Source organism: Schistocerca piceifrons, chromosome 4 (genome assembly GCF_021461385.2).
Source record: "Schistocerca piceifrons isolate TAMUIC-IGC-003096 chromosome 4, iqSchPice1.1, whole genome shotgun sequence".
NCBI classification, from domain to species: domain Eukaryota; kingdom Metazoa; phylum Arthropoda; class Insecta; order Orthoptera; family Acrididae; genus Schistocerca; species Schistocerca piceifrons.
In genome coordinates this window covers 632,647,891-632,675,560 of record NC_060141.1, presented here as the reverse complement: position 1 = coordinate 632,675,560, position 27,670 = coordinate 632,647,891, and the positions used below count along the sequence as shown (strand labels likewise).

Genomic DNA, 27,670 nt, shown 5'->3' with positions numbered 1-27,670 from the left:
GTACGTGGATCCTTTTCCAACAAGTATTTTCTACACAAAAAATACTCGAACGACAGTGAAAAGCAAGATCGCTTAAAAGCTACCGATAGACAGTTACAAGCAGATTTGTATACGAATTATGAGTTTCAGGGACGAGTTATGGACCAGTATTAAAATTATTCTGGCAGAAGTGTTCGAAAAAAAATCAGCATCGCCCGAGTCTACTTTCTAGTTGGTGTGCTTCAGCTTCGAAATTAACACTTCTTCAACCTTGTGTAGACAGTTTAACAGTATCTTTCTTCTAGAAGTGCGGTTAACAGATCAGGCTAACAAGAATATTGACGAAACCAGTGGAATGATGAAAATTTTGGAAGACGTATGGGTTTCGTGCACGACACCGAAGTAAGACATTTTAGTCCAGTGACCAAGAAAAAGTAGAACGAATATTTTCGGGACAGATGGCTTGTGCATTTCCTACACTGCTTCCAGTTATGTTCTTATCTGTCGTACTACATGGAAGTTTTAGCGACTAAGAACGCGCTCACAACACTGAACTACTTTGTCAGCATATAGAATGGCCTATAACGAATCCGTTGCACGCACTGTACTCTTGGAAGAATCCATGATTCTACAAGGCGGCGAGTGGTTTATGTCGTGATAAACGCCCTCTCCATGACTGCCACAGAACCAACGACAGTAATGGGAAAATGGTAAAAATGGATTTCGTAATTGTAGAGATTATCCTGTTTGGTTTGATAACACATAGTCTCTAGTGGCGTGACCCGACTTACTAAGAATTCCACTGCATATTATCACTGAATTAGTATAGCCGTCATTAACTGTAGGTTTGGACCGAGTTTCAGTAAGTTCCTCTTTGCAAAATTATATTTGTGTTCCTATGTTCTCATTTTCTTAGAAGTAACTTTAAAGAATTCGTTTGCTTTTCGTTCGGCTTTAGTCCAAGACACTTTCCTTATCTCGACTATGCCATTTGAAGGCTTTGTTCTACGGCGGAAACCGACCTGCAGTTTCATTATCGGTATTATGAGTGTCTGCTGTAAAATTTGAGCGCTCATGGTCACATTACACAATGCCACCCATTATCCTCACTCACTTGAGTGGTGTAGCTAAACTCGTTGACCATAGACACGTGTGAAGATACTTCGCCATGCAAGTGAGAGAGAGAGAGACAGAGAACGTGGGTGGGAGATGGAGTACTACATCGATCATATATTATTAAGTCATTGCATGGGATGTTTAGAGTACCGCCAACAGTTTTGAAAGATGTAATTTCAACATTTTGTTGATATTAATGACAACCGCCTAAAATTGACAATAGATGCACCACGACGATAGATACATGTCACAAGTATACATTTGTTCACTATACGAGTCAGTGCCATATGTATATTGTACTGCAATCGTGATACATTTGTAATAAACTGATCCATTTTGAATGAGATTACGCCTCTGTACTATACATAACAAATATACAAGTAGGTCCTTAACAGAAATTCCACACTGACTAATAGCCAAACCGAACATTATAGCCAAAAAAAAAAAAAAAAAAAAAACACAGCCGTTTGTGTTTTTACAACAGCGCGACGGAAGTGACTGCACAGTCTACTTGCTGTGCCTAGTAGCACACTTGTTAACTGACAGAACACTCAGGCAATACATTTTACGTGGAAAAGTTGTCTATTAAAAAATCGTACGATCTATAACGCCATTTTACTCGAGTGTATGAGAGGTTCCTACAACACTGGGCTAAGAGACATCAGCAAGCAAATACGAAAAAGAAATGTACGAATGGACGCAAATTTGATTGGTTCATGTGAGTCATAGGAATCCTGAAGATTCAGAATGGCATTGTTCGAGGAAAGACGCCTAATATTCGACGAAAACCTAAGTAGGGAGTTACAAGAACCAGTTTTGATGATGAATAGAGGAACAATGTGCGTCCATCTACACTACTGGCCATTAAAATTGCCACACCACGAAGATGACGTGCTACAGACGAGAAATTTAACCCAAAGGAAGAAGATGCTGTGATATGCAAATGATTAGCTTTTCAGAGCATTCACACAAGGTTGGCGTCGGTGGCGACACCTACAACGTGCTGACTAGAGGAAACTTTCCAACCGATTTCTGATATACAAACAGCAGTTGACCGGCGTTGCCTGTGAAATGTTATGATGCCTCGTGTAAGGAGAAACGCGTGCCATCACGTTACCGAATTTGAGAAAGGTCGGATTGTAGCCTACCGCGATTACGGTATATCGTACGCGACATTGCTGCTCGCGCTGGTCGAGATCCAATGACTGTTAGCAGAATATGGAATCGGTGGGTTCAGGAGAGTAATACGGAACGCCGTGCTGGGTCCCAACGGCCTCGTATCACTAGCAGTCGAGATGACAGGCATCTTATCCGCATGGCTGTACCGGATCGCGCAGCCACGTCTCGATCCCTGACTCAACAGATGGGGACTTTTGCAAGACAACAACCACCTGCACGAACAGTCTGACGACGTTTGCAGCAGCATGGACTATCAGCTCGGAGCCCATGGCTGCGGTTACCCTTGAAGCTGCGTCACAACAGGTGCGCCTGCGATGGTGTACTCAACGACGAACCTGGGTGCACGAATGGCAAAACGTCATTTTTTCGGATGAATCCATGTTCTGTTTACAGCATCATGATGGTCGCATCCGTGTTTTGCGACATCGCGGTGAACGCACATTGGAAGCGTGTATTCGTCATCGCCATACTGGCGTATGACCCGGCGTAATGGTATGGGGTGCCATTGGTTACACGTCTCGGTCATCTCTTGTTCGCATTGACGGCACTTTGAACAGTGGACGTTACATTTCAGATGTGTTACGACCCGTGGCTCTACCCTTCATTCGATCCCTGCGAAACCCTACATTTCAGCAGGATCATGCACGACCGCATGTTGCAGGTCCTGTAAGGGCCTTTCTGGATACAGAAAATGTTCGACTGCTGACCTGGCCAGCACGTTCTCCAGATCTCTCACCAATTGAAAACGTCTGGTCAATGGTGGCCGAGCAACTGGCTCGTCACAATACGCCAGTCACTACTCTTGATGAACTGTGGTATCGTTTTGAAGATTTCCACACTCCTAAACATCCCTAGGTACACTGTTTCCGATGTCATAGTGAAGTGGAAAAGTGAAGGTGCATGTACAGCACAAAACCGTACAGGCTGACCTCGTCTGTTGACTGAGAAGTGACCGCCGACAGCAGAAGAGGGTCGTGTTGTGTAATAGGCAGACATCTATCCCGACCATCACACAGGAAATCCAAACTGCATCAGGATCCACTGCAAGTACTGTGACAGTTAGGTGGGAGGTGAGAAAACTTGCATTTCAAGGTCGAGTAGCTGCTCAGAAGCCACACATCACGCCGGTGGACGACTGAACAGTGGAAAAACGTTGTGTCGAGTGACGAATCACGGCGATCCGATGGCAGGGTGTGGGTATGGCGAACGCCCGATCAATGTCATCTGCCAGTGTGTGTAGTGCCAACGGTAAAATTCGGAGGCGGTTATGTTACGGTGTGGTCGTTTTTCATGGAGAGGGTTTGTACCCCTTGTTGTTTTGGGTTCAAATGGCTCTGAGCACTATGGGATTTAACATCTATGGTCACCAGTCCCCTAGAACTTAGAACTGCTTAAACCTAACTAACCTAAGGACATCACACAACACCCAGTCATCACGAAACAGAGTTCTGGGTGGCACTATGCCAGCAAAGACCTACATTGATGTTTTAAGCATATTCTTGCTTTCCATTGTTGAAGAGCAATTCGGGGATGGCGATTGTATCTTTCAGCAAGATCAAGCACATGTTCATAATGCACGGCCTGTGGCAGACTGATTACGTCACAATAACATCCTTGTAATGGACTGTCCTGCACAGAGTCCTGATCTGAATCCAGTAGAGCACCTTTGGGGGGTTTTGGAACGCCGACTTCGTGCCAGGCTTCACCGATCGACGTCGATATCTCTTCTTAGTGCAGTACTCCGTGAAGAATGGCCTGCCATTCTCCAAGGAACCTTCCACGATCTGATTGAACGTATGCCTGCGAGAGTGGAAGCTGTCATCAAGGCTAAGGGTGGGACAACACTATATTGAATTCCAGCATTACCGATGGAGGGCGCCACGAACTTTCAAGTCATTTTCAGCCAGGTGTCCGGATACTTTTGATCACATAGTGTATGCGAGATGCTGTTGGTGTTCAGCTCTGAACTCGGATACTGTTAGTGAAGATTGTCGGTCGTAATTGTTATCACAGAAACGTTGTATTTGCCCAAAATCTCTATTTCTTCATCAGTTTCAATCCAACTTTGTCCAGCTGAATGCAATACTGCGTCATACAATGGAAGGAACTCCATACAGTCCACCTTGTACCTATTAACAGGAAGTATCTCTGCATTTGACGCACAAATTTTACCTCATAGAATACACCAAATAGATTCAGATGTTACATACATTATTTTGGTGCTAAGTAAGCCTTTATCCGAGATACTTCACACTTCAGAGGATGTAGCTTCAAGCTCTCTTTTGGGCACGGTGATGGGTACTTCCATTGAGATACTGGTCCTGAGAGGCGTCAGCTTTTTCTAGACCTCCTCCTCTCACAATGCTAATTCAGTGTTTCGCTAATCTAAAATCGAATTTACGTGAGGCTGTTATTATTTTTGTTGTGTACAAGTTCGTACATAATGGTAAGAATGGTAAGGAGAGATGGGCTGCAGAGTGATGAGGCAACTGTCATAGTAAGAAAGCTGGACAGAATCAGAAATGATTAGTGAACAAATTAACAGGATAAACAGTGTATTTACTTAAACTGTATTTCTCCAAATGTACGAAGACTCATTACAAATAATGCAGCAGGAAATAGAGTCTAGCTGTCAACGTCAACAAGGAAGGCACTTTCTCAACTAAGTATGAGCTATGGTGTCGTAACGAACTGGTTCCAAGTGCGAGGGGGTTCAATGGTTAGCACCTGCTGTCCTATATCACGGCGACACAGGGCGCTAGTAGTCCAGAACTGCTGGTGGTGTGACTCGGTGGGTGGGGTAAATTTACAAACAGATAGTGAGTAATTACAAGGTTCATATACAGTGGGTTTCCAGTTGAATTCATCTCTTTATATTCTTCTTGCATTCAATATATTATTAGTGCATATGGTACGGTAGACAGGAGGCTATCATTAGCCCAAATTTGTGTATTCCTGCATGGATGGAAACTGATATAAGATGGGATTCCTGTTTGGGAACCTTCTAGGATGAGTCTGTGAGATGGAAAGTATGGCGATGTTTGGCTGGGCCACTTACTGTGGGGCTGTGGCACCTACCTGTTTATGAAAACGGCAGGGGGCGTCACACTGACCATGTTCTTGAGACTCGCAAGAGAATGCCTTTTCTGTAGAAACAGCGAGTGAACAATGCAGAGAGACTCTTTAGATAATAAAACTGAGCTTTCAGCAGCACTTCGCCCGACGAATGGATGCTAGAAAACTTTTTTTCTAAAAATCATGACCCTATGGAATGCTACAGCAGTGTGCCTCAGTACAGATAATACCTTCCCCTGAGTATCGTAGGCATGGTTCACTTAAGCTTACATTTTTAGCTTTTGTCTTGCATTCTTGTGGGAAGGCCCTCGAATCCTGCATGAGAAACTGGAGTGGTGAGTTTGGGCGCACATCTGCTCCAGGCAGGAGCGTGTTCAGTTGGCTGATCTGTGCTGACTACGCTGGTGGGAGTTAAATATTATTGCTAGTTCTTTTAATTGGGAGGAGCTTTTCGTGCCTGTATCACGATTTGTCGCTCCGAGCTCAGGTAGTGAACTGCACAGAGGGACTCAATTTGATTCCCTAGTGACAAGTCTGGTCCGTAGAGACTAATTGCTCGTATTCGGAGTTAAGAAGTTTTCGTTGTGCAGTACCTTTCCTTGGTTCAAGACAGAAGTCTTCCATCCTGTACTGGGCGGTGGAGCAGCCATCAGCGGTGATGGCTTCCAGGGCATACGATAGTAGAAACCTATTTGCACAAGCTCCTCGCAAACGAACCGAGGGCGCGACTTGCAGCAGCAATGCGTCAATTGAAATCGTTGAGCCAGCTGAGATGAGAACAGCGTACGGTGCGAAGTTTTGAGCCCGCAACGGGATTGGACAGTTGGATTTTATATTAGGCTACAGGTGCCTCAGATTAACAGTAATAGGAGTTTGTGCGGACCACTAAGATGAGGAATGTGATTAATGATGTTTAGCTTTTTTGCTCTTGTATTGTTCGACTCGAGTTATCACTCATCTTTATAGTTAAAAGTCGAGGGAACTGATGACGAGCCAACATTTAACCAGCCTGCATAAGAACATATAAGTCACTGACAAAATTGAAAACAACAATGCGTTAACCATTTTTGGATGTGGAGGTATACAGAACTGCGGATGATACAGTGGGACACAAAGTGTACTGTATGCCAACCCACACGATCATTATCTGCATGCGGAAAGCCCCCATCACCCACTTCAAAAGTATTGAGTTTCGCACACGCTTACTACCCGTACCTACCAGATAAGTGACGCTAACAACATCAAAGAAGAACTGAGAGAGCTACACCACACGTTTCGCGCCAAAGGCTACGACAAAAAGTTATAAGAAAAGCTACCAAGGCCAACCGAAATAAAACAAGAGAAGAGCGCAAGGAACAGAAGCTTCCACTAGTACACGTATCAAATGTGAAGAGCGCCAGTGAACGATTGGTCAACGTCCTCGCCGACGAGGTTTCAAACGGATTTTCTGCAGCAGCCACAAGATCCACAAGATATTTTTACTTTGCTGCCTCTTTAGACGTTTTATATCACTGAGTATGTGATGGAACATTTTAGGTGCAGCACTGCGCAGCCCTTTTTGTGGTAAAGACAAGGTTAAATTGGAGTAATAAATGTAAGTTTTCCTTGTGGTATTGTAATTATGTATCTCATTGTTCCTTTCGAACTGCAATAGATTATTTACAATAAATAACAAGAGGGAATAAATATACTCTGAAGCAATAGTAAAAGTGCCTGACTCCTTTAACAGACGTTTACAAGATGATCATGGCTAAGAGGTATGTATTAATCTTACAGCACGTTTTTGAGCAATGAAGACTTTATGTTTTAAAGATATGTTACACAAGAATAATGTTCCATGTAAATTACTAAACGAAAAAACGCAAATGTGTCAACTTACTGATTTGTCTCTCCCCAAGATTTCAAGTGATTCTATTTGCAAATGTGAATGAACTAAGTTCTTTTAGGAGCTCCAAAATGATCCTTTTCCAGTTTAAATGATCATCAGTAACCACATTTAAGAATTCTGAAGATTCCACTCTACTTATTAACAGGTTCAGAAATGAAAAGGGCGTTTGTGAAACCTCTACCGGCAGTACAAATGTTCATATAGCCATGTGAAAGAAATAGAACGTCATTTTACAAAGTTTACTATTTAAAACGTCCAACACTGGAAAAGACATCATGTAGGTGGCCGCCATTTTCCTTCACATTTCAAGTCTTTTACGGTAGTTGAACATCACATTTTGCAAGACTAGCACTAGAATTCGATTAAATTCCTGAGAAACTTGATACTTCAGTTCGTGGGTGGTGTTTAGGATGTCAAATAATCCTAAAGGAAGACATTACACGCTGAAAGGTTAGGAGATATTGAAGGCCCAGAAATGTCCCCGTTCTTGGAGGTGAGATGATCAGGAAATGTATTCTGTAGCGCGTTTCTGGAAACCGCGAGGTATGGTATGTGGCCGCGTCTTGTTGGAAGAATGTGTTTGCAGTTAGCTATCACACCTGCAAATGGTTCAACATGTGAACAAAACGTTCTTTATTCTCAGCAACAGAATCCAGACGACGATGCTACAAATCAGACTACAACTTTCTAACTGTGAAGTGACATTTCATGCAGCATTTCAGGATTTTCATGCCACGAGTGTCTACAGTTTTGCTTCTTAACAAAGCCTGAAACATAAAAATTAGCCTAATAGTTCATCATCAGACTGTCGCATAGGCCTGTGTTGTCTTTCATTGGTTCCAGTAATTACCTGTAAAATTATAATATTTTTGGATGGTCGTCTGCACTCAGTTGTTGCAGTATCAGATATTTTGTATGGATGATATTGCAGTTCATTGTGCAATATTCGCCGTACACTTTGATGTCAAGTTGCAACGCAGTCTTGCATACACAACACCTGGGACTTCTGCTGAAGGTTTCTTCCACTCTTGCGACACTCTCTGGTTTGTACACGCGTTTTGCACTTCAACTCCTCTTTCGCGCTGTATCACCAACTTCCTCACATTTCTTTACCCGCACTTGGATAGAATGTGCCAACGGGAGTAGAGCATGGCATGAGAGATTGAAATGAGCATGAAATATTCTCTGCGCCGCCACATAGCTGTCGTTGTTTAAGTAGGGCGCCATCACGGAAACAGCACGTTGTTCACCGATCGACGAAGACATCTCGATTGAACATCGATGTCAGGGTCAACGGCAAAGGTTTGTTGTCCAGATGGAAAGGCTCCGTTTTCTAATTCCGAACCTAACGTGCTATTTACAGGGATGCAAATTCAAACGTTTCACTGCCACACATGTAATTTGTTCACCACGGGGTACACTTATCGTTGGTGTAGTACACCATTATGTTCAGGATTTAATATTTTGTGTTTTTTTTTTAATATTGGGGGTGAGACCATTTGCAGAAAACCGATCAACGATATTTTTAAGATCCTTGTGTATCATTTCTTCTCTTGTTGTATTTATGTATGTATGCTTCGAATGATTTAGTGTCATCTCCAAAAAGAACTAGCTCTGTATTAGATGGAAGATTGTTTATATGTGTGTGGAACAATTGCAGACTTAAGGGAATTGGAACGCCCTATCCCGACAATGTTAAATTTAGTGACTTGGCTTCCCCGTATTTGAGGAACCACTGTAACCACTGACATGAAACTTTTTGCAGGACATTAAAGTGTATGTTCTGAGTTTACTGAACTACAATAATTGCATTTCAGCCACTGCTTACGGAAATAAAATTTTTTAATTACACAGTTAAAATTTTGTGTACTTTTTTGTATGTTATCCTAAATAATTTTAATTATACCTAACATTATGTTCTTCTCTTAGTTCAGTAGACTCAGGATATGAATGTTGTTAGTCTCTGAAAATTAGAATACTCTACTCGACGTGGTTTTGCGATTTAGGGGAAAATGCAACAGAAAATGTAAATTTTCAGGAACAGCTTCTAAAGTTTCAAAACACTGTAAATCACTTAATATATGCCTATTTTTTTATTTTTAGTCACTCAAAAGCACCCTGCACCATACTGTATATCATCCTCTTGATATTTTCCAAGTTTTTTCGTCTTTTCTTCTTTCTGGACTCCGTAGTGGCCAACTGTGCTGCATACTCTGCTTCATTAATGCGAACCTTGTCCATCAGTTCAAGTTCTCTGATTGCTCCAGGATTAATTCCCATATGCTGTAGCACTTTCACCCTACCAATGTTGCCATTGCCATTAAAAGCAATAACAGCATCACTACCCCCCAACTTAAGTGTCTTCATTTCAACAAAAACACTTTTGATAAGCGAGTCCATATAACATTATTGAACGACTCATTAGGATCTTGAGTCTGACCATGAAGACACTTCTTCAGTAATCAGGATTTGACAGGTCTCTGTAATAGGTTTTATGATATCCATGACTGCTGCTGTTTATGGCTGTATGAACTGTTTGAATACTGGACATTGCGGTAATTGCGCCACGTACCAGGTCCAGGAGGGCAAAGGTGGTGTACTGGGTTTTCATCAATCGACAGTCTGTGGAAGAAGGTAGCCCATACTGCCTGCTTCATTTTCCACAAATCCTCAGTATTATTTCTAATTCTGTAGTTCATCAATCATTTTTTCTGTCAGCCTGCCTCTTATGGTTTTACCGTCAGAAAGTTTCTTGTCTCTCAAACTTTGTTTCAACTTCCTCAACCTGGTGCTCGTCTTCTTCTGGACATGACCAACACATTCCAGTTTTGTGATAATCTGATCACTATAAGGCTGAGTGGCTGCTATACTGTTATACGCTTTTGAGTCTCCATCACCTAAGAACTTAGTGTAACATACTCTCCTTCCGTTCACAAATCAACTAAAAATTACAATAGCTGCAGAGGCCTCCATACCACCACTTGTTCCTTCATAATTTCTGTCACAGATATGCCCTTCTTCATTCTCTGATTTACACTTATAACAATGTTTGGTTAAAATCTGGAAATCTATTACCTTTCCAGTATCCACACTGGTCACCGTAGCAACAGAATTCTTAGAACTGTTGCTGCGCTTCTGCCAAGTGTCATCAAAAGCTGCTGTTATGTCAATCACACCGACATTTACTTCAACAGCTTCGTTTGCAGCACCCGTCACTGACTCACATGCAAAAGTTTCCACAGCAGATCCAATAAATCCTGCATACTTGTCGACTTTACAAGGTGGGCCTGGGCAAATTCACCACGGCACACATTGTTTTTGCTGCAGCGTGTCCTTTGCCAATAGCTCTCAGTCCATAAAACCACCTAACATTTACTTCAAAATAATATTCCTTACACTTATCAGAATTCCAAAATGAATGAGTATATTTACAACTGGCACAATTAGTGACAAGTTTCCTGGCTAGTCCATTTGATACCTCATTGTCTTCATATAAACTAACTGGCCCTCCACATATTTTACAACACACACATTCACCTAACATCTTTGTTAGGATGTGCAAATCTATCAGAATATAACCTAACTTACCATTTACATCACTTTCGTTTTGAGAAAACTGTGTATCACAACGTTTTATTTTAATCTTCGAACACTAATGGGAGTTTCTCTAGATACTGTCGAGTTTGCCTGTATTTCATTATCTGTAACTTAACATGCCACATGTTGAACACAATGTTTCCTTTTATTCGAAAATCAATGACCATGAAATTTACCTTCCTTAAAAACACTTCGTTTTGGCGTCATACGTTTTGAGAGATTTACTAATTTATTCATCACTTTTCCACGGAAAAACGTGAGCACTTCGGCATTCAACGCTTGTTTATACTATTAAACGATATGATACTGTTTTTGACAGTGTTACCAATACCAACACGTAATTTATAACACAGCAATCGACAGCATTCTATATAAAAATTACCGATATTATTAGATCATGAAGTAATGCACTTAAAAATTTCAACATTTTCTACCGGTGTAGATTATATTTAAAAAATTAAATAAAATACTTCCCCTGTGAGTTTAAAAGTAATATATATATATATATATATATATATATATATATATATATATATATATATATATATATATATTACATTGATTGAATTACTAAATACAACTTAAAGCACTTCCACGTTATCTAGAAGAACATTGTGATTCACACAGTCAGGTGTCTTAGATAGGTCGCAGAAATTACCAACTGACACTATATTTTTTTAATGCTTGTAAAATTTGGCATTCTCAGTAGAGAAATTGCTCTGAAATCCAAACTGTGATTTTGTGAAGATATTATTGTTGCTCATGTGAGATACTATCCTGGAATTCATCATTTTCTCAAAAATTTTGGAAAATGATGTTAGTAGTGAAATAGGTCGGTAGTTATTGACATCTCTTCTATTATCTTTCTTAAAGAGGAGCATGTTTCAGTCTCTGAGGAAGAATGATGCATTACATGTTTCCGATAATATAGGGCTTATTATGTGAGAACGAATATTACACACTGTGTTGTAAACACCGTCAATTCCAGATGAACTTTTATTTTTGGGAGAACGAGCGTATAATTTTGTTAATTTCAGAGAAATTGGTGATGCATTTATACGGCTGAATTTTATAAATGTTGCGTTTCCACCGTATTGCTGTTATTTTTCTCTTGAACTGTTAGTCTCTATACTTAAGAAATAATAATTAAATATAATATTTTCTATCTGTGACTCATTGTTTATAGTTCTTCCATTCGGTTCAGTAGTGATGTCATCCTGTTCGCTGGCGGGTTGTCTTGTCTCTCTTTTCACTACATTGCATATAATCTTCAGTCTGTTGTGGTTATTACTGTATTTTAAGATAATGTGCATGATTCTCGATTTGTTTATAACTTTTCTTAGCAATTTTGAGAAGTTCTTATAGAGCGTAACTATTGCAGGGCCTCTGCTTGCTCTGTCCAGCAGATACCTTTCTCTTTACCTTTCACAAGATAGTTTATCCCTCTAGTGATTTATGGGCTGTTTAATATAGGTTTGATTAGCTTATGTGTAAAGCTGTTTTCAAATAATGATATGAATTTATCATGGAATATTATACATTTTATGTTAGCATTTTGTTCATTACAAATTTCATTCTTAAAAACAGTTTTCTTGGAGTCATTAGTAATTCTACGTGATTTCCATGAAGAGTATCAACACTACAAGGCACTGTGTTACTCATTCTAACAAACTGTGCGTCATGATCGGAGACAGTCGTTTGTTGTTGGGTAAGCAGCTATTTTCTTGCTTTGTATTTGACTAAAGAAAAACATTTTCAATTTGGGTCCTACTGTCTTTATGCACTTATACTGGAAATTTAATTACTGAGATTATATTGTAGGACCAAATGATTTAAAGATCATTTTTACTTTCAGTATCTTGTAAAAGGCACACAAACGGTTAACTGCGTAATGCTGTCTGACAGACATCACAGTAAGGAAACCAAATTCGTCATAAACAGATCAAAATTTATCAGTGGGGTCTATATACGGTTATAATTAAAAGTGAATTAACTACTTCACTATTAACTCACAGGAACCCACTTCTGTGTGCTGATCACAACAAAATATACTTGTATCATTGTTTTTGAACATGTGTTCTGTCATAATATGTGTAACAGTTCTTCCGTTTCTCATATTAGTTCTGCATGAGTAAGACACTAGGGTACAATCTTTTATAAGTAACTTACCTAACTATGTCGTTATGTAGCGCTCATATAGGCACATGATGTCCCTCTTTTCAGATATCTCCAAATTTTCCAAACAGACGAGACGCTTGTGTACTTTTTTAATCAGTCGTCTAATATTGTGATGATATGAGCTAATCCTCCTTTTCTGTGTATTCTTAAGCGTTTTGTGGGGGCTGCGCTATAATTTTGACTTCTTTCAAAATAGGGTGCCTGAATCCTTATTCTGATCTAAAAGTTACCTCTCTGGCATCTGCAATCACACGGATGTTGCTTCGTGCTATGCCCCCACCCCCACACATTTTGTGCAACAAAGTCAGCCAACCTAACACTTGACTTCACCATACTTGTGACCTGATACCCTGTACTAATTTGTGATGTATCATCTGGACTACATGCCTGCCATGGCTGATACTTGGCAGCAAGACTCTTTTCTGCCTACTCTCTTTTAAAACCGACCTACGCTTTGTTTGGTCTCCACGTAGCCGAACATAACCATTTACAGTCAATGATCGGTTTAGTTGGATCAGAGGATGCAGTACATTCCATGTAAGAACAGCCCACACCATTATGGAGCCATGAGCAGTCTGCACAGAGCCTTGTTGACAACTTGGGTCTGTGGCTTCGTGGGGTCTACGCCGCACTCGAACCCCCTTAATCAGCTCTTACCAAATTAAATCGGAAAAGGCCACAGTTTTCCTATCGCCGAGGGCCCAACCAATATGGTCACGAACGCAGGAGAGGCGCTGCAGGCGATGTTGTATTGCTGGCAAAGGCATTCACATCGGTCGTCTGCTGCCATAGCCCACTAACTGTAAATTTCGGCCCCCTGTCCTAACGGATACGTTCGTCATACGTGCGTCTCTGATTGATTTCTGCGTTTATTTAACGCAGTGTTGCTTATCTGTTAGCACCGACTTCTCTACGCAAACCCCTCTGCTGTCGTTCGTTACGTGAAGACTAACGGCAAATGCGTTGCCCATGGTGCTAGACAATACCTGAAATTTGGTATTCTCGATACGCTCTTGACACAGTGGATGTCGGTATATTGAATTCACTAACTATTTTCGAAATCGAATGTACAGTCCGCTTTCAATATCTGTTAATAACCGTCGTGAGGCCAAAATCACGTTCGAAACCTTTTTACATGAATCACCTGAGTACAAATGACTGCTCCGATAATGCACTGCCCTTTTATACCTTACTTACACGTTACTACCGCCACCTCTGTATGTGCATATCTCTGTTTCATGACTTATCATCTCTGTGTAAAATCAGAGTTCTTGATATGTTTATGAAGAATATCCCTTTGTGCGGTTTATAAGCCTCAATAGAAGCTGCTAAAGGACAGACGCGAGAAAAGTTTATGACTAACCATATCAACTTACCAGGAGAACTCAGAGACCAAAGAAACAACGATACTTGTTGTTTGTAGACTTAGATATGCTCTCCACATGGGGCTGGATATTATTCTACTGAAATATGTCACATAGAGTTGACTGAAGGAGGAGCAGCGCATCGGATAATAAAACCTCTGTGATTTAGTGGATCCTTCAGAGGCGAGACTGCATGTTCTAAGCAAAATGGCTTGAATCACCACACCTTTCTTATGTCGTTTCGCTGATACGCCTCATAACAATACAGACTGATTGGCTGGAATAACCACGGTAGCATTTAATATGTTGAAGGGAAACTCTTTCCAAAGTACTGCACGATCCATTCGCATTAACATAACCACCTGTCGAAATCCTGAAGATACTGTCAGGGATGTAGATTGCAGAGCCGTGGCCAGATACGCTAGGTTTCTCGCTTGAGGATACATGACACGAACAGCTAGATAGAGGTAGTCCCGCAGATATAGGATTGGTTTTAATTTTGGGGAGTTTGGCGGCCAGGTTAGACTCATTCCGGTGCTCTTTGAACCAAGCACAAACGCTGCGAGCTCTCTGACACGTTACATTGTCCAGCTAGTAGACGCCATTATGCCGGGAAAATAACTACGTTTAGGGGTGGATGGGATCCCTAAGGCTAGATGCATACTTGTACTGATCGAGTGTGCCCTCCCTAATGACAGGATCACCCAGGCCATAAAGCTCCCTCCAACGACCTGCACTCTTCCGGCGATTGTTGCAGGATGCTTTCTTAGGTCATGTGGGCTATCATTGCTGCACAATTACATGTATATTCTCCAGTACACATATCCACAGTGGCGCTGATGAAATAGGAGTGGCAACTACATTCACAAATGTGAGTTTTGCAGAGGTCCTAAAGCGATGTGACCAGCCGTGCGTTAAAACTGTTCTGAGCCACGTGAACACTGATTTGAGCAAGATCCTGGTGACTGAAATTAAATCTCATATGACCGCAGTGCCTGTTGCTACAATTGGGAAATGGGGATAAACTAGACACCCTTTAGTAGGAGAGGGAAAGACAAGTTGCTGAGCGTCACATACAAAATGTACAGAGATCACCATCACAAAACGCAAGATTCCTGTGTTATTGGTGGCAGAGAGGCACTTTTTTTGGATTAGACTCAGGATTCAGGCACTCTCTTTTGAAAGAAGTCAAAATAATAAAAGGGCCTACAAAATGTTTAAGACTACACAGAAGATTAGAGGACTGAGTATTAAGACAGAAAAGCTCATCTGTTGAAAAAATTATAAATATCTGAAAAAATAGACATCCTGTGCCCATCTGTGCACCACATAACCACAGGGTTAGATAGTTACATATAAAAGATTTCACTCTAGCATCTTAATCAATCAGAATTAATGTGGGAAACAGAGGAGTTTCTACATATATTAAGATAGAGCAAATGTTCAAAAACACTGAGAGAATTTGATTTTGTAGTGATCCACACATAGAAGTATGTTTTTGTGAATTAATTCTGAAACAGACAATTCACTTTTAATTTTAGTAGATCCCCACTGGGAAATTTTGAACTGTTTATGAGGAATTTGGTTACCTTTATTATGCTATTTGTCAGACAGCATGAAGCAGTTAATGGCTGGTTACCTTTATTATGCTATTTGTCAGACAGCATGAAGCAGTTAATGGCTCCTGCTGAATTCAGTGTACATTTTCTAAAGGATCCTGATAGGAAAAAAGATCTGGAAACCTTGTTTGAACCCTGCATTTTGATAGCAGCAATTAATTTTCAATAGAAATGTATAAAGACAGTAAGATTCTGATAGAAACAGAAAAATGTTTTCTTTGGTGAAGCTCAAAGCAGGAAAATGTTTACCTAGTAACAAACACACTCTCTGAAAATAATGCACGTTTAGTTAGGATCAATGAGACAGTACTATGCAGTATCGATGCTCCTCATGGAAATTGCATAGAGTAATTGACTACAAGAAAAACGATTTTAAGAATGAAATTTATAAGAGCGAAATTTATAATGAACCAAATATTAATATCAAATTTAAACAACTCCATGCTTAATTCATTTAATTACTTGAAAATACCTTACCACATTAGCTAATCAGAAATGGTATTAAAACCTCATGTAAAAAAAGAAACGTGGATTACTAGAGGAATTAAAGTACCTTGTGATACAGAAACGGACATGTATCTGTTGGAAACAACAAGAAGAGACCTGCAGTAGTTGCACACTACAAAAATTACTCCAAATTACTAAGAAAAGTTATAAAAAATTAAGGAACCTGCACATAATGTCAGATGACAGTAATGATATCAACAGTATGAAGATTACGTGGAATGCAAGATATCACTACTGAATTGAATGGAAGGTATACAAATAATGAGTCACAGGTAGAAAATATTATATTTAATAATTATTTCTTAAATATATTGGAAAGTGTAGGGACTAACAGTACAAGAGAAAAACCACAGAAATATGTTGAAAAAACAACTCTCAGGGAACTCAGTCATATTACCGTATCACGAACTTCTCTTTCTGAAGTTAAGAAAATTATGTGCTTGTATTGTCAAAAAATGCTAATATGGATGTGATGTTTTTTACAATAAAGTACTAAAGATTTGTTCCCACATAATATTCTCTATATTATCTGAAATATATAATACATCATTTTTCCTGAGAGACTGAACCAAACCATTGTCAAATCTCTCATTAAGAAAGGTGGGAGGAGAGACGCCAGCAGCTACAAACCTGTTTCGCTATTAACATCATTTTCGAAACTTTTTCTGAAGAATATTATAGAATATTATCTTACCTGAGCAATTGTTATAGCGTCAGCAAACTACCATTTGGATTTCAGAATATGTTCTCTACTTGAGAATGCCACTTACGAAATTTTACAAGCATTAAAAAACAAAGCAGTGCATGTTGGCATTTTCTGCGACCTATCTAAGGCATCTGACTGTGTGAATCACAGTATTATCATAGATAAACTGACGTTTTATGGGACTGATGATGCAGCCAACCAATGGATCATGTCACATCTACCGCAAAGAATGCATAGAGTTACACTAAGTAAGGCATCAATGTAATCAGGGGAGATTCTTCTGATTGGGGTGAAATCAGGTATGGGGTTCCCCAAGGCTCAGTCTTAGGTCTGCTATTGTTTCCCTTATATCTAAAGGATCTACCATCTAATATTCAGTTAGTTCTTTTTGAATCAGCTTTCATCAGAAAACACAACTTACTTCCATACTGCCCTTCAACTGGAACTCGATTGACACCACTGAAGTCGCAAATATCGGTGGTTTGGAGTCAATGGAATACACGCTGTAGGGCGTTTGGGACGGAGCTGTCTTTGAAGTAAACGATTTGTAACAGTTCGTTGTGACACTGTGGTGCCAACTGATGCTCAAATTTCTGCTGCAGATGTAATACGGTGTGCCAGAACCATAACCAGAACATGCTGGTCTTGTCTCTGTAATGCCACGTGACCACCCAGAGGCCGGTCTTCTTGCGACCACATATTCCCGTAAACAACACTGCCAGCAATCATGTACAGTGGCTACATTCCTGCCAGGTCTTGCTGAATTATCGCAGCAGAAACATTCACCTTCTAATAGCGTATTACAAGACCTCGTTCAAACTCAGTGAGGTGTTGGTAACGGCGTATTTGTCACCACAAAGGCATTTTTGAGTAATATGAACTCACCACGTCCAATCCCGAAGGTAGCTAACGCTCACGACCGCTACAGTGTGTATTTAAAGCAAACCTGATTTGCATCCTCATAGTGGCAATATTAGCTCCACCCTCAAGTGACTGGCACGAAATTTGAATAGACATAATCTTTCAGATGTAAAACATGCATATGAACTTTGCGCAACTCCTTCTTGGTGTTGCGGTTTTCTTTCTATCAGTGTATATTACATATTGCAAAAATGTTACAATATAATGTCAAATGCTTGTATGTAAAGCATTTTGTTTGATAAAAACTGCATGTTATTGTTTTGAAAGCTAATTTAAATGTTGACAATAAACACCAGTGATAAAATCCTGCGTATAAAATCATGCTGCAAATTTCGGTTCTTAGTAATCCAGCTGTGTTGCAAACACCTCTTCCCTTGAGTTCCCGGCATGAGTATCAGCATATAGCTTCCCCACTCACACATATCCTTGGAATAGCGCAGTGATGGGGGAAGCCGGAACACATGGACGAAAAAGTTGTCGAGGCCTGCTATGCAGCGTAATGTTACCTGTGTGAAATGAGCTTTATAGGACAGTTTATAAGTCTGCACCAAAATTTCCTCCTGGAATTCCCACCATGAAGCACTATTGCGGTTAACAACTGTGACTGTGCGCAGCACTCAGACTGTGACGCTACTAGACAGTTCGTGGCAGATGATAAATGGCCTGAGAATAGGTCTGTGTGGCATCAGCAATGTAGTGTTACTGCCGGCCTGAGGCCCATGTTACGCTTTGAGAATGATCTTTGAGATCCATGTTACACTGTAAAAAATCTTCACCAAAGATTTTGTCAAACGTCTTTGACCGAACTACTTCACTGGGCCTATTAAATGACTGTAAAACTTTTTGTCATAGTTGCTCGGGAATGGATACCGAACAGCAATCGCCTGTACAGCAACATACAAATGTGGCGAGCGCGTTGTCTGAAATGAAAGAGTAGTGGAAATGGTTGTGGGTGATACCGTGGATAGTGAGGAGAGAAGCTCGAAGTGTTCTCCAGAATTTGTTTTGTGAGATACAGCGCGAGGACATAAAGAATAAGGAAAATTATTTGAGAATGGTCGAACGAACGTATGTCTACCCTCATGAAAGTGACCCCTCTACATTTAACTGGATACTCTGCAAATCACATTTAAGTGTCTGGCAGAGGGTTCATCGAACCACCTTCACAATAATTCTCTATTATTCTACCCTCGAACAGGAATACCTATATTTTTCCGTGCGAGGTCTGATTTTCCTTATTTTATTATGATGATCGTTTCTCTCTATGTAGGTCGGCGTCAACAAAATATTTTCGCATTCGGAGGAGAAAATTGGTGACTGAAATTTGGTGAGATGTTTCCGCCTCAACGAAAAACGCCTTTGTTTTAATGACATCCACCCCAATGTTTGCTTACACAATATTCATTTAACAAATGCCATTTCTTAATTTCGGTCATCATAATTTTTACTTTTGAAAATCCTGCAGCTGTGTCGTTCATGGTTTAAATAATGAAACACTGCACTAGATATGTATTCCTTCATGCTTCATACGACGCGTTTCGAGAGTTTAGTCTCATTATATAGATGAAATATTCACATTACGTACTTTGTGTAGTGTTTGTATGTGTGCTGTTCTGCCTCCATTGCCCTACAATTGTGTTTTTGTGGCTTAATGTGTCAGACAGATTTCTTTTGCCCGATTTTTCGAAACGTCACATAACATGTCTGTATAATATTTTTACTCGATAATGAGAATAAATACTTGCAGAGCATCGTGAAAACTGTGAAAAAATACGTAACTGGTGTACTGTTTCATTACGTCAATCAGCATTGCTGATAAAGATTGCCGCTTGGTTAGATTAAGATCTTTAGAAACAGGTGAAAGCTATTCCAGCTTGCAGTGTAGTACTCGAATCCCACAGTGCAGTATTTTAAACATTATTCCAGAAGCAAATGAAACGATCGCTTATGTACACTTAGCTTTTCGAATCTCTATCTCTTTCCACATCATTTTTCTGGTATCCCGCCCCAAAAAATTTGGAAGCCTGCCAGAACGTATGGACCTAGACGACAGGCGCTAGGCGGTGCTATTTTTCCCCTTATTGTTATTTCATCCCTCTGGCCCATATGGGCAGATGGGATGGAAAGTGAGCGGTACAGTTCTTCGCTCTTCAGCCAAGCGAATAATTGTAAAAAAAAATTACATTGAAAAATATAAACAAAAATTGGGCTGTTTTCTATTTTAAATTAGAAGGACAGACAGTTACAAAACGGAAGTACGCTCTTGTTCAGAAAAAAAAACAGAACATATTGAACGACTAGAAATAGGACGTTCATATTAACAGGACATGTACTTTTATATGTTCTCCAGGAATGGTTAGCATTTCAGTCACCTCGGTTCAGCACGTGTCCTGTTGCCTAGCAGACACATGGTCCGCCTTGGGCCCTGATGTGATGGCAGTGACACGTACAAGTCGCGAATGGGGCCCTGTGGTATAGCCATCCACGCTGCATTCACCTGATTCCAAGGTTCATCTCTGGTGGTTGTCACTGGGTCACAGTGCTGCACCCGTTATTTCACCACATCCCATACATTTTCGATTTCGACAAGTCTGGTGATCTAACGGACCACGAAAAGAACGTATCCTGAGACACCAAGAAGGCACATATTGGTGCAGCAACATGTTGTCGTCGCATGTCTTGCTGAAAAATGGCGGCTGGGGTGTTGCGCGGGAAGAGTATGGCTACGTGTCGCAGCATATCGTTCACATAGGTCACATTGGTCGTATAGACCTGGAAACACGCCATCTGTGATTTATGGTTGCTCCCAATAGCACCCCACACCATAAAGCCTTGAGTTGATGCTGTATGTCTTGTGCGAATGCAGTCACTGTGAGGCCACAACCCCTGTCTTCAGGGAACCAAAATGCTGCCATTATTTTCAAAGAAATAGAACCTGGATTCACCTGAAAAAACTATATGAAACCATTCTTGTCCGCAGTGACTTCGTTCCTTACCCCAATGCCATCTGGCATGTTTGTACGCATTCATCAAAAGTAGGCAGAGGAGTGAACGATGTGCACATAACCCATGCCATAATAAATGGCGACTGACTATCAACCCTGATAATGTACGATGTGTTATACTGTTGCACCACAGCCGAGGAGCATGCAGATCTGTCCTGCAATGCCATTTTTGGATGAGGTGTCGATGTTCTTAAGGGGGGGGGGGGGGAGTTTGGTGGTGGGACCTGACCCACCTTGTCGTGTACTATGAAACCATTTTGCACATACCCGCTGTACTGCCAAAACCCCTCATTCCACACGGGGAGCAATTTCGCAGATGGATGCAAGACATTCTCTCATACCAATAATGGACGCTGTTTCAAACTCACTGATTTGACGGTACAGCTCAGGCATAGGCCTGCAAGGCATCCTGCACGTCTGCTCAAAAAATGGTTCAAATGGCTCTGAGCACTATGGGACTTAACATCTGTGGTCATCAGTCCCCTAGAACTTAGAACTACTTAAACCTAACTAAACTAAGGACATCACACACATCCATGCCCCAGGCAGGATTCGAACCTGCGACCGTAGCAGTCACGCGGTTCCAGACTGAATCGCCTAGAACCGTACGGCCACACCGGCCGGCTACGTCTGCTCAAGTCACATTGATCCATTACCTTTGGTTTATACCGTCAACGAGAGCGGCAAGCACATTTCACCAGTAGGTGGTGTTGCGCCGCAATAACGATGTTGACCTTCATCCCATGGGCTGATTCTCTCCAGTGCTAATCATTTCTGCAGAACATATTAATGTACATGACATGTGAATATGAAGGTTCTATCTGTTTTTGTGAATAAGGGTGCGTATAAATTTTTAAAACACATCGCAAATGGTTGAAATGGCTCTGAGCACTATGGGACTTAACTTCACTATGGGACTTAACTTCTGAGGTCATCAGTCCCCTAGAACTTAGAACTACTTAAACCTAACTAACCTAAGGACATCACACACATCCATGCCCGAGGCAGGATTCGAACCTGCGACCGTAGCAGCCGCGCGGTTCCGGACTGCGCGCCTAGAACCGCTCGACCACCGCGGCCGGCAAAACACATCGCAGGAAGGTGAAATTTTTCTGATAAAAACACTGAAGAGCTGCACCGTCACTTAAAAACTGAAGGACCTGTGCTAAGGTGAGAGGAATTGCTTTAGAGAGAGTTTGTTGCATTGGGTTGAGGGCTGTGGGTAGAAATATTGGGGATCTGTTAGACAGGAAAAACTGTGGTGATGAGAGGTAGGAGAAGAGATGGATAGTGGGAAATGCAGTCGGTGGGAAAGACAGGGTGAGGAGTCGTGTATTGCTTGGGTAGGACAGTGATGCAAGAGGAAAACCCTCATCCCACGCATGTTCAGGGAGTTCAAGACAGGTTTGGAATTAACGTGTTGGCAGGTATTCTGGACGGTCATGTCCTTGGACCATACCTCCTTCCATCCAAACTCACAGGTCCCACATACTTAGTCTTCCTACGACACGTAATGGACCCGTTCTTGGAAGCTGTGCCATTGAATGTCCGTCAGGAAATGTGGTTTCAGCAAGATGGAGCACCACCTCACTTTTCATTGGCTGTCCGGAGACGTCTCAATACAACATAGTGAAAGATGGATAGGCTGTGGTGGTCCAACCGCGTGGCCACCACGATCGCCGGATTTAACCCCTATGGACTACTTCTTGTGGGATCGTATGAAGAGCCTAATTTATGAGACACCTGTAGAGACAGAGGAATATCTGCTGGCACGAGTTCTGGCCGCTGCACAAGACATTGAAGAGACACCAGGTGGGATGGAGAGAGTGTACCAGAACATGTTTCAGAGGTACAATGTGTGTAACAACGTTGGTGGTCGCCACATCGAGCCGCTGTTGTAATGCATCGGTACGTTGCGGCTGGTGCCGTAGATGCTGGGTTCTTGTTGTTGTCGACTAATGTAAACCATAAGGTGTAAGTTGTTCTGCATTGAAACTGTCGTAGAACGGAAACGATACGTTTCCGGACATGGGTTACTATTAAAAATGTTCTGTACTTACTACCCTCTACATGTCCTAGAAGTTTGTAACGGGAATTTCCGACCACACTGTATATTGGGACGGATCTCATTGTCTGAAAGGAGTTCGTTGAAGTTGCTTTGGGATAGGATATATAGTGTGTTTAGGGGCAGGGACAGACGGATGTGTTTGTGAAGGCGCAGCAACATACCACGGCTGGCGATCAGAGGGGAGACAATGGAGTGATTGGAATCGAGGTGGCGCTCCTAATATTTTCGAGCGTTACTGTCGCTGCCTAAGCGCTAAGCGTGGGAGACGCCACACACGCCAGCCAATCGGTCCTCGTGGCTGCACTATAAAGCAAGCAGTGCAGGGGACCACACTTCTGCCATGTTCTGACTGCGCTCTCGTATCTTTTCTTGTATGCAGAGTTGCTTCATTTCAGGTATTCCTACACGTTGGCTCTCTATTTGGTTTAGACTCCAGACTTGTCTTTCTGTCATATTGTCTTGTTGTTCGTCCATTGCTGTTGTCTTTCTTGGTTTTTGGCAAGTCGCTGTCGATGCCCTCGGCTGGTCGGCTAGTGTTTCCTGGTCATGTCAGATTCCAGACAGACGAATGTACAGTGAGGTGGCGGACTGTGCATACAGCAGGTTTGGAGCTCTGGGTTCTATAGGGTATTGAGACGAACGCTAGCACAGGCTCCAGGAAAGTAGTCTGCCAACATGCTGTAAGGCAAGCTACGATTATGTGTATCTTGCGTAACAACCGCTACTATCCCTAGCACCTGCAATGAGTTCAAGAATTACCAGCAGGGCATTTCCCCCTTCAGAAAAGATTCTGTCGATGGTTTTTGCACCAGCATTACAATTACCAGTTTTCGTTCATCACTCGTCTTTACCGACAAAGCAAGCGTTACCAGAACTGCCATCAATCTGCATAATCGTCATCTGTGGGTTACAGACAATGCTCAGGGAATGGTTGTTGCATCTCATCACTATAGGTTCAGCATCAGTATGTAGGCAGGGATTCCTGGCGACTACAAACTTGGACTATTTGTTAGTCCACAATGCCAATTCCTAGTCTTCTGCGGAATACTCTGCCTGGACTTCTTGGAAATGTGCCTTGCAATGTGACAGCTTATGTGGTTCTGCATAATCGAGCACCTTTCCAGTTCCGTTTTATAGCTTCGCCAACACCTCAACATCATCTTCTTCAGGTGTTGGATAGGATGTGGAGGGCCTTAGCATGGGCTGCTAGATCGCCAGACTTAAATCCCCTGGATTTTTGCCTATGGGGACATCTAAAATGCGTTGTGTATGCTGAACCATTCCTGATATGCAGACCCTTCAACAGCATGTTCATGATGCCTGTGACACTATTCAGAGAGAGGCTGGAACATGCGAAAGAATATGGCAATCTATGATGCGACGTGTAAACGCATGCACTGCATCCCTTGGACGATTTTTTGTCATTTCACACACACTGTCCATTTCTGGACGCACGCTCGTAGGACCTTTTTTACTCCATTTCCAGTCGGGAATCCGTCCCTGCAGTTTATCGGTTTTATTAGTGTTCACCCTGTATCTAAACTTAACATCATCCACAGTGCAGCCTTTTCGAACGCAACTGATTGCTGCGGGTATTTCTTGATAAAATTCCAACCAATTATTATGGTTTTTGCGGCCAGCTTGCTTTGCGTTATGAAGAGTTTCCTCGCCTTCTTATTTTGCAATGATCACTGCGATGGTAGCCACGCAAAAAACATGTTTCGTCATTTTAAAGTTTAAATCCACTGAAGGAAGCGAAAGATATGTATAGAATGGCGAACTTGGATCAAAGTTATGCCCTCGCTCTAATGTTTATCATAGATCCCCTGTCAAAGATTTGACAAAAAGGGCATTGACAAGCATTTGTTGTTAGCCATAACACTAACTGCTGACGTCACACATACATGTGCTCAAGCCTGTATTTATCGTTGCCCACAAGTCACTCGAAGGCATGCTCATCTGACAACTAACGTGGTAACCTCACCTACTAACCATCCAACAGAAAGCCCACAATAGGCTAAAACTACTAATGAGGTGAACTTCGGGATTGCACTCATCCACTACTCTCCATACTCACAAAATACTTAAGTGATCCATCCTTTATGTCACTATTACATGTATATCTGTTCCACCAAAGTTCTGGAAGTCCCTCCATATCCTCAAATCCCATGCACTCCATATCGCTTTCCACATCCATTTACCTTGCCCCACATGGATCCACTACCATCTTATCAAATTCCCACCCCTCCTCACTCATATTGAACACCTCTGCATCTCCTGTACCATCTGTACACTAAATTATGATAACCCCCTTGTCTCGCCTCTGATCAGCAATACTGGTATACTGCTGCGCCTTCCCTACATCTACATACACACTCCATGTCTCATCTTCACGCAACTTAACCAACCCCCTGCGGCAGACAATGAGATCTACTCCGATATTTATCCCTCCTACCAACTTAAACCCTTACCCACCTATCCCACTCTACATCAGGGCTTCTCTCTCCTTTTCCCTCTAAGCCCACCACTGTCCCTTTCTTTTGTTACCACTACTCTCCCTACACACTATTAATCCTCCTCACCCTCTGTCCTTCGCACTGTCTGTGTTCTCACTATCTGCTTCATCTCCTACCTGTCATCTCCATATTTTCCCCACTTAACAGGTCCCTATCTCTTTACCCACACTTCCCAAGATCTATGGAACGAATTCTCTTCTCCCACAATAATTTTTCATCCAGTGCAGATCCTTCAGACGTTAAGTAAAAGTGGAATGCTCCAGTGTCTGTTTCGCAACAGTGTTTGCTAAATTGTATATATTTTTCGTCCTGTTAGCTATCTGTCATTAATGGTTTTTAATTTAAGATGTAAACATACCCCATACTTTTAATGTTCTATCATTTTTGTTATATTCTTATGAATGCTCTTGGCTTATGAGGGGAGATTGTACCGCTGAGACCTCACCCCCTGCCGTATGTTGCATGCGGGACGAAGTGACAATGAAGAAAAAAAGGAGAAAAAGCAACTGCAGGCCTGCTTTTACGGGAGCTCGTTGGTGTGGGTAACGAGCGCTAGGGAACGAGTGCCGAGTGGCGGATGCAGTTCGCTAGTGCGTAGCGCCGTGCGACACCGGACTCACCTGGCAGGTGTCGACGCCGCCGGCCAGCTCTCCGGCGCAGATGATGCCGGGCTGCATGGCCTCGACGCGCGGCAGGCGCGTGTTGAGGCACTCGCGGCGTGTGAGGACGGTGACGAGCGCGTGCCGGATCTCGCAGGGCGTGCTGCTGGACACGCCGGGCCGCGTCGTGCCCATGCCGGCCACCAGGCCGGTGCGCCCGCCGTCGTCGGGCAGCACCAGCGGCTTCGGCGCGTCGGCCGGCCGGCCCCACAACATCAGCCGGCTAGCTCCCTGCACTGCAACAGGTAACGCAGCCCAGCTGTTTCATTTCATTTCATTTCATTTTATTATCTTCCTGTATATCATTTACATGATGTAGGAAATGTCACAACAAAGTTGTCATACTAGTACAAGTACTACAGACATTATAATGGAATATCACTTTCAAGACATTTTTTAAAAGTACAAGTTTAGACATACAAATTAAAATTTTTGGCAATAAATTTACACACAACCAAAGTACTCATGTACGGCATAGAAAGTTTTGCTTAAATGGTAATTTTTAAGTTCAGTCTTAAATTTTACTTCATCTATTATTGCCTTCATGTACACTGGCAGAGCATTGTAGAGTTTTATTCCAAAATAACTTACATGCTTTTGGGTTTGTGTTGTCCTTACCCTTTCTACATACAAATTCTTACGAGTTCTAGTATTATAATTATGGCAGTCCTCATTTGTACGTAGATTTTTCATATGTGCTCTTGTACACAGAATGCTTTTAAAAATATACAGTGATGGTATTGTGAGTATTTGCAGTTCTATGAAAAGGGGCCTACAATGAGTTCTTGTAGAGTTATGTGTTATGATTCGTACAGCTCTTTTCTGAAATTTGAAGTTATCTGTTAAGCTTGATTTAGTTTTACCCCAGAACACTATGCCATAAGACACGATGGACTGAAAGTAAGCAAAATGCACTAGTCTAGTACAGTCTGTGCTGCATACTCTAGATAATATCCTCAATGCAAAACATGCCGAATTGAGCCTGTGGGATAAGTACTTGAGATGGTCTTTCCAGCTTAAGTTTTGATCAATGTGCATGCCCAAAAACTTTGTGGATTGTACACTCTCTATCTTCTTATCCATTAGTTTTAACTGGAGGTCCATATCTTGAGTTGCTTTGCCATACTGCATATAATTTGTTTTACTTAGATTAAGTGTTAACTCATTAGCATTAAACCAATGTTGAATATATTTCAGGACTATATCAGATGTGGTGGTTAATGATTTTATTATCATCACTTATAATTATGCTAGTGTCATCTGCGAACAACATTATTTTGGTAGAAATATTAG

At 41.7% G+C, this 27,670-nt stretch overlaps 1 protein-coding gene across 1 annotated transcript in view; it reads right to left on the bottom strand.

The window, feature by feature from the left end:
- Positions 1-27,670, bottom strand: part of LOC124795259 (transmembrane protease serine 13-like) — a 161,604-nt gene that overhangs the window by 39,460 nt on the left and 94,474 nt on the right. Inside the window, exon 4 of the mRNA XM_047259203.1 lies at positions 26,339-26,613. Within this exon, the coding sequence (XP_047115159.1) occupies positions 26,339-26,613 (275 nt within the window). The remainder of the gene's footprint in view (positions 1-26,338; positions 26,614-27,670) is intronic.